The 8969-nt window shown below is 43.6% G+C and overlaps 1 protein-coding gene across 1 annotated transcript; it reads right to left on the bottom strand.

Moving 5' to 3' along the window:
- Positions 1-2918: 2918 nt before the first annotated feature.
- smco4 (single-pass membrane protein with coiled-coil domains 4) lies at positions 2919-4122 on the bottom strand. The gene is made up of 2 exons (XM_079246827.1): positions 3978-4122; positions 2919-3703 (listed from the first exon to the last, which is right to left on the bottom strand). Exon 2 carries the CDS (start codon positions 3667-3669, stop codon positions 3490-3492), a length of 180 nt encoding a protein of 59 aa, XP_079102953.1. The 5' UTR covers positions 3670-3703; positions 3978-4122; the 3' UTR covers positions 2919-3489.
- Positions 4123-8969: the final 4847 nt, after the last annotated feature.

Below are 8969 nucleotides of genomic sequence, written 5' to 3'. Positions count from 1 at the left end.
CTGGGAGAGGGTCGTGTATCAGGGGACAGACCAGGCTGCACCACTAACAGGCAGAGAAAGGCTTCAGGCAACGATACAGCAGAGCATGGATCTTTTGTGGCTACTTTAAAACCACATCAGCCAGATCCTCAGACAATTGTGTCTCAGAGATTGGCAGACAAAACTCTAAGATTTCGACGACAATGGTATCAGGACTTCCCTTGGATTCATTTCATCTCAGGTGTTGAAGGAGCAACTTTTACTGTCACAAAGCATTTGTGAAGAAAACATCACAGCTTGCAAAAAACAGAACACATTCATTTCCACTGGTTTTAAAAACTGTAAGAAGGGCCGTTTACATGCTCGATCAGCATGTCACAAAATAGCCGTAACACAAATCTATGAGACTAGATCAGTGGATGCATTACTGTCTAATGTACAGGCATCACAGCAGGAGGAGGCACGGACCTGTCTGTTGAAAATAGTCTGTGCTGTGCAGTTCTTGGCCAGGCAGGGTCTAGCTCTAAGAGGGCATGATGAGAGCGAAGAAAATTTTGCACAACTATTGAAAAACAAATCTGAGGATGACCCTGATCTAAGAAAATGGTTGAGTTCCCGAATTGACTATACATGTCCCCAAGTTCAAAACGAGATCCTGGATTTATTGAGCCACTCAATTTGTGAAATTGCAGATAACATCAGGTCTCTTCCGCAACTGCAGTTTTCTGTGATCATGGATGGAACACAAGACATGTCAGGAAAGGAGCAGGAGGCAGTATGTGTGAGATATGTTGATCATGATCTGATAGTTCATGAAGAATTTGTTGGCATGTATAAAGTGTCTGTAACCACAACCTTGCAAAGGTTATTCCTTACTGTACCTGCCTCCTCTGCTGAGGCTGAAAGAAGCTTCAGTGGTCTCCGGAGGTTAAAAACCTGGCTCCGAAGCACGACGACACAGTACCGGCTCAACAGTGTTGCTGTGTGTCATATCCACAAAGATAAATTGGACAAACTAAATAGGAGTCAAATTGCTCAGCAATTCTTTGTAGCTTATGAGAGGTGCAGGATCACATTTGGGTTCTTCTGTCATGATGTGTAGTTCCAGGCGTTTTTCTCAGGTTTGGTTTCCTGTTTTATTTTGTAGTTTTTTCCTATTCAAGTCTCCTTGTTTCCTGTGTAGTCTTTGTTCCAGTTCATAGTTTCCACCTGGTCTCGTTAGTTTCATTCTCTGCACCGGTTTCTTGTTTGCTTTCACAGTATTTGTAGACCTTTGTTTCAGTTCTGTTTGCTGGTTCATTGTGTTTAATTAGTTCCCTGTGTCTCATGTCATCTGTGTTCCTGCGTCCAGAAATAAACCTGCATCTTCTGCCTCTGCATTTGGGTCCACCTCCACTACATATATGTTACATGTTGCAGGAGGCTTCCTTACTCAAACATGATAGAGGAAATATTGGCCCATCACAGACAGATGTGAATATTTTTTTTTTCCAATTTATTTAATATAAACTGTTTTTTTTTATGTTGTTTCTGCTTTGGTCTACACTGAAATCTAGAGCTCATTATATTATTTTGTAATATAGTTAATGAGGAGAGCCTCTAGATTTTTAATAATTCCCTTAGTTCAAAAGGGAAATATAGATAATTTTAAACATAGTTTATCTGTAATTTCAAATAGATTATTTATTATTCATTTATTTGCTAAATTTGGAATTTGCATAGGTCAAAATTTTTCTTAACTGATCAATTTTGCACATCTTTTCTGTCATTAAAGAAATATAAAATGGCTACATCCTAATATTGATATATTTGTTTTGCCAATACATTAAATGATGTGGCTTATTACTGTTACCTTGTCATTTCCATTTTCCTTTGGCGCTAATATTTTTTAAACAGGAATGGTTGTTTTACAGTTCTTTTTGTTTTCAGTGTTGTCATTTGGCACTTCATAATCTGACTACTCTTCCTGTAGATGCTCCAAGGTCATTCAGTGTCAACTCAAGCAGAGTTTTGATTTTGATAGTATACCATTTTAAAGAACTAAAGTTGGTTCCCTGGTGCTGTGCCGTTTGTGCTGATGTGAAGCTTTAGCCAACATGGACAAGAGCAATTGAATGTGAGAGGATTATAAATTACTTAATAGACATCAAAGAAATGTGTCCCCCTCACTTAAAAAGTGACGGCTACGCCCTGGCGGGAACGTTTGGATTGGTCAGAGTTTTTACAGATTTACAGTAAACTGAGGGGTCTAACTATATTTCTTATTGTTCATGATTACAGAATGTATAGACTACTATCAGGACGAGGAACCACTTCACCCAGAGGAACACGTCTCTCAGCAGGAGGACCTACTAGAGATGTAAGTCTTCATTATGTTCGGATATGTGATCATTCCAGCCTGTTTACCAGTGTTCCTCAGAGGGCGCCCTCTGCGCCGGGTGTCATGGTGGCCACGGCTGCGGGGGTGCCTTTCACATCGGTCTTATGACCGGTGGCCATGCTGGTGTTGTCGGGTGGACTCCTGGTGCAGATGTGATTCCAACCCATCAGCTCGGCAACAGATTGGAAGTAGCAGTGTAGTGCTTTTAAAATGCACTGTAATGCTGCAATAAAAGCTCAGAGTAAAGCAGAATAAGAATTGGAGAACTTCCACAAACACCCACAACACCCGTCTCCAAAGGGTCTTGTGTGAAAATGTGAAACATGATCTGAAAAACGGAAATAACTCTGCAATATTACAGTTTTTAAAGCAAAAAACTTTTCATAAGTCTGTAAATAAGCTGCGATGAGGATCTGCTGCCGAATCTTTTTTAGAAACCCTTCCTCCGTTTTTAAACCATCATCTGCTGAAGGACAACGGACAAAAGTCCGTTTTAAGTCCGTTAAAGCCCACACCGCCACCGTGCTTCAGAAATAAACAAACGTAAACAAACTCAGATTTTCAACCATTTTTCTTAGACAAACTTAAATAGGCTGATCACAAGGCGACTGGGGTTACATTCCACCCGACATGTCTGCGACATGCAGGAAATACTTGGATACAATACAAGCAACACGGGTAAAGTTAAGACTCGACAAACTCCGGGTCACTAACAGGAAGCATTTGGGAACTTTGACACCGTTTTAAGGCACCATGGGAGAAGTGCTGCTGATTTCCCTTCACACAGAAACCGTGTGTGATTGTGCTGGATTTGTACAAGACGACTTCTCTGTAAAGGGGGATCAAACCTGACAGGATTGTGCACATTGTTTCCTTTGGTATGTAGAATTATGCATGGTTTAGGTGACATCTATGCATGGACGTGGACATTGTCCTCATTGGTCCAGACAAGGCACTGCGAGGCAGGTCTTCCTGCAGCTTGCGTCCTGCCAAGGCATTCTTTGGGGAGGCAGAAGGCAGAGCAGCCAGCGGTCCACCGTGGACAGCTGGTGCATCCTGAAGTTAGTCCTTTGGGTGTAGCCATCGTCATTTTCTCAAACTCGGTTTGACAGTTCGCATGTCTCTGACGTCTACTCGATAGCGCCCGGTCTGGTGGCCACATAGACGAAAACAACGATAAACAGCACCACAACCGCCAGCGTTGGCAGCACCACGGTGGCCACCTGCTGCCGGGCTTCCTGCATGGCCTGCTTGCGCTCCTTCTTGTCCTTGGACGTTTCTTTTTTAGGTTTCCCTTTGAGCTGCCTCATGATGCGTCAGCGTCCTTCGTCTCGAAGCAGGAACCTGACAGGAACACAAGCAAACACAGTGTTTTCCTCACCATCAGGAAGGACAACGTCTCGCTCTGCTAAATCCCACAAAAAGCTCTGGGTCCTGTCAGGCACGTGTTAGGAAAGGCAGACCAGTACATAACCAGTAAGGACTGGTTCTGAGCTCACTGGAATTCGTGGCTCGTGCTGACCCGGTTCCTGACATAACGAACCGTCTCCCTCAGGTAAACGCATGAGCGCACGCGCCATGTTCTGGTGCAGGAAGTTGGATAAACAGCAAAACTTACGGTGCGCGGCTCGTGCCGCCTGGCTCAGCTGGAACTCGGCGTGGTGGCGTCCTCCAAGCCACCCGTCATGGAGCAGCAGTTTATCCGGATCCACGTGGCAGCCAGGCTGCGGGGGCAGAGTCCTGGAGAAGAGAAACTTTCTTCTTCTTCGCTTTCCTTTAGCTCTTTCCATAGACGTATATATATATATATATACAGAGACGCCTCGTTGTGGGCTGGAGGAGTGAACCTGCATCGCCGCCATATTGGACGTGTCTCCGCCATATTGGATGGGTCTCTGCTTTCGAGTCTTGCTGCAGAACCAACGTAGTTTCCACACATAACTGTTTTCTGTGGAACAACGCGTATATATTACACGCAAACAAAACACTTTTCTACATAACTGGTTTATAAATAATGTTAACACAGTGAATAATCTACTAAATGCAAATGATAAATCTTACTCCTATGAGGTGTTTTTGGAAAAAAATGATATTGATGTTTCAGAAAGAGTTTTACATGGTAGCATAATTACCTCCACCAAGGAGGTTATGTTTTTACTGGCTTTATCTGTTTGTGTTCAAGATAACTTAAAAAGTTATGGACGGATTTTCATGAATTTTTTTTAGGACTTGTTGGAAACATGAAAAAGAAGAACTGATTTAATCTAGGTGGTGATCCAGATCACTGTTTGGACCCAGGAACATTTTAAAGACCTTGGTGGAGGTTTACGCTCTCAGTGTTTTTTTGGGTAACTTTTGAATTGCACAGTTTTGATACAATACTTTATTTTCAGACTTTGTACAACTGTATCTCTATATTGATAAATTAATAAATGTAAATAAAAGAAATAGTCAATGGTAATCAAGAGAAAGCAGACACTATTCCCATATTTTGTTCAGCATATGGTTGCAATAACTGGCAAAATATTGAATCAGATCATGTAGAATTACATTTCACAAGGCTGAAGAATGATTTATTTTACCAGATAAAAAAAAGTTAGACAAATCTAAATGCGGGCTGCACGGTGGCGCAGTGGTTAGCACTGTGGCCTCACAGCATGAAGGTCGCTGGTTCAATCCTTGGCTGGTTTGGTCAGTGGCCTTTCTGTGTGGAGTATGCATGGGTTCTCTTCAGGTTCTCCAGCTTCCTCCCACCATCCAAAGACATGCATGTTAGGTTAATTGGTCACTCTAAATTGTCCCTAGGAGTGAGTGTGAGCATGAGTGTGGTTGTTCATCTCTCTCTGTGTGGCCCTGCAATGGACTGGCAAGCTGTCCAGGGTGTACCCTGCCTGTTGCCCAAAGCCAGCTGGGATAGGCTCCAGCTTCCCCACAACCCTGAATTGGAATAAGCAGTTTGGAAAATGAATGAAATCTAAATGCATCAATAAACAGTCAAACATGTTAGTATCAAATTCATTTATACATTTATTTATATTGTAGCTACCTTATGTCTTTGTTAAATAGCATATAAAAATATTTTAGCATAAAAGCACGTTTTTAACATGTTGCAGTGATCTGTATCATAACAATATTTCTGTTCTTTGTAGGAAACCAAACTGAGAAAAATCAGGGAGAAATTCGTGAAGTTATTTTTGGAAACAGGTGTGAACAAAAATGGCGGTGCGCACAGTTGCAGCGGCTCGCAGCTTCTCTGTTACTTGTTGTTATATGTTTGTTTTGTTATGCGAATCCTATCTACAGTTGCACAAACCTCCTAAAAATTGGGTTATGGAGTGAATATCCTGTAAATAGCCATCTGGTCCAATTTCACAACATACCTCTGGATACAGCGCAAACACCAGGCTCTCCATGGATCGTTATTCTAGCTGGCAGGAGAAGGAAGCGTCGGAAGGAGAGTAAACAGAAACGCGGCTGCAGAGCAGGCATCATAGTACGGATGAAAAAGCAACCTCATAAAATGCCACAGCTGTGTACACCCACCCCCAATGCAAATGCTAACCTAGCTGTTAGTCAGCAGTATAATGCCATCAGCATTCAACAGGACACCTACCTGGAGGCTGTTCATGTCACAGCAGGAGAGTTTAACCATGCAGACTTAAAGACAGTGCTCCCAAAGTTCTATCAACATGTAAAATGTGCCACCAGAGGATGAAAAACACTGGATGAAGTCTACACAAATATTCAGCAAGGTTACAGAGCTATACAGCTACCTCACCTTGGCCTGTCTGACCATATGTCCCTGCTCATGACACCAGCTTACACAACAGCTTGGAAAAAAATATCCTCTTAGGATCCAAACTGTTGCAACGTGGCCTGTAGGTGCCTCTGAGCAACAGGACTGTGTTGAGAACACTGATTGGAGCATCTTTAAACATCAGGACCTAGAAGTATACACTTCAGCTGTACTGAGCTACATTAAGCACTGTGTTGACACTGTCACTGAGGTAAAAAATATCCCAGTGTATCCAAACCAGAAACCATGGATGTCAAAAGAGGTTAAATTGCTCCTTAAAGAGAGGAACAGTGCCTTCAAGTCTGGGGATACAGCTCCTTACAAGGCTGCCAGGGTCAACCTGAGAAGAGGTATCAGCCAGGCAAAGTCATCATACAGGAGAAAAATTGAGGACAACTTTGGAAGCAACAACATGCGGCAGGTGTGGCAAGCGCTCCAAAACATCCCCATTTATAAGTCTGGTAACTTAACTGCTGTTGATGGAGACGCCACACTGGCTGAGAAGTTGAACTTTTTCTTTGCACGATTTGATTCTGAGACACAAACAGGAGTACGACAACCAGAACCACCAGAACATGGATGCAGCACATTGAGAGTGCCAGTACAGGAGGTAAGACGTACTCTGCAGGCACTAAAACCCTCGGAAAGCTGCTGGAGCAGATGGTGTGACGGGGAGGGTGCTGAAAAATTGTGCCTACCAGCTGGCTGAAGTATTCACAGATATATTCAATCAGTCTCTATCCCAGTGCTTCATTCCATCCTGCCTGAAGTCCTCTACCATCATTCCTCTTCCAAAGAACACCAACATCAGTAGCCTCAGTGACTACCGGCCAGTGGCGCTCACACCTGTCATTACAAAGTGTTTTGAGAAATTGATCAGGAGTCATATCATCTCACACCTGCCACCCACTTTTGGTCCCCACCAGTTTGCATACAGGGTCTACTGAAGATGCCATTGCCACTGCTCTCCACACCACCCTAAACATGTGGATAAGCAGGGGAACTATGCCAGGCTGCTCTTCATAGACTTTAGCTCTGCTTTTAACACCATCATACCAAGCAGACTGGTAAGTAAACTACTGGACTTGGGCTTTTCACAAAACATCTGCAACTGGATCTTCAATTTCCTGACTGAACGTTTCCAGAGGGTGAGAGTAGGACCACATCTCTCCTCAGCTCTTACCATCAGTACAGGCTCCCCACAGGGGTGTGTGCTTCGCCCCCTCCTGTACACCCTTTATACCCATGACTGTAACCCCACCTATGCGAACAACACCATCATTAAGTTCGCAGATGACACCTCTGTTGCAGGACTGATCTCAGGGGCAGATGAGAGGGTGTACAGGGACGAGGTGGACAGGCTGTCATGGTGCTCCACAAACAACCTCATTCTTAACATCTCTAAGACAAAAGAGCTGGTGACTGATTTCAGGAGAGAAAAAGCGGAACTCATGCCCATTCTCATAAACGGGGGGGAGGTGGAAAGGGTCTCTGTTCTCAGGTTCCTGGGCACACAGATTGAGGAGGACTTGTCCTGGAAAACCAACACCACATCATTGCTGAAAAAAGCCCAGCAGCGACTTTATTTTCTCAGGATTCTCAGGAAAAATAATCTTACAGAAAAACTGCTGGTGTCCTTTTACTGCTGTACCATCGAGGCGGTGCTGAGCCAAGGCATCTCACTATGGTTTGCCAGCTGCACAGTTGCAAAGAGGAAGGCACTGCAGAGGGTTATTAACACCGCCCAAAAACTGATCGGCTGCACTCTTCCATCTCTGGAGGACATCTACAACTCATGCTGTCTCAGGAGAGCCCAGAGTATCCTCAGAAACCCCTCTCACCCTGGTCATCAACTTTTTGAGCTGTTGCCCTCAGGTAGACACTTCAGGATGTTTAAAGCAAGAACAAACAGGCTGAAAAACAGTTTTTATCCTAGAGCTGTTACATCACTGAACTCTGTTTTTATATAGCAACATCTTAGCTGCAGTTTTAGCGCCTGTGAGACAAATGTCACTTTTTCATACTTTTTTTTAGCATTATCTTATCAATAGTCTTGTTTTTATAGTATTGTTTCTGTGTTTTATTTATGTGTTTAATTCTTTATTTAATCGTTTTAACATGAGAGCAGTCTGTATCACTTAAAGTTTATTGAATTGAATTGTGGTTGGACCTACACCTTACAAATAAATGCATTGGAGGTGCATGGAGACCCATCCAAGATGGTGGCACGATGAGACGTCAGCTCGTATAGGCAGCGTGATGTGATGTCTATGTATAGTATGTCTATGGCTCTTTCCCCCAGGGACATCATGGTGCTTCCACGGCACAGCCCGCCGCCGCCCCTGCTGGTGAGAAGTGGAACTGCTGCTGCCCTCTGCGAAGCCCAAACGCCCCGCTGCTGACAGAAAAACATTAGATCAGGGGTGCCCAAAGCCAAATTCGGCCCGCCAGCACTTTGCTTATGGCCCGCTAGTCGTTGTTCATATTTATACCCTACTGAGCTTGAAAAGACTCATCAAGCTCTGTGACATGAACCTCAATAAGTCCAGATTCAGAGGGACCCAATGACATCCTCACCTCGTCAGTGAGCCAGGTGCAACCCAACATAGAGACTTGAAAAATAATCGTTATCTTCTTGGCGAGGTCATGTTCAGCTTTCCCAGGAAAAAACTGACTTATGGATCCACTGCCACTATAGTCTCACATAGATACAGTTATAATCCAGAGTCCAGGATTTTCACAGCACAGAACATGGTCCACATGATATGTTTGCAACAGTATTCAACAGAAGAACATTATAATTATGAGACTATA

This window comes from Telmatherina bonti (genome assembly GCF_933228915.1).
Source record: "Telmatherina bonti genome assembly, chromosome: 9".
Taxonomy (NCBI): domain Eukaryota; kingdom Metazoa; phylum Chordata; class Actinopteri; order Atheriniformes; family Telmatherinidae; genus Telmatherina; species Telmatherina bonti.
Note: the sequence above shows the minus strand (reverse complement) of the source record. Positions and strands in the feature narration are given on the sequence as shown.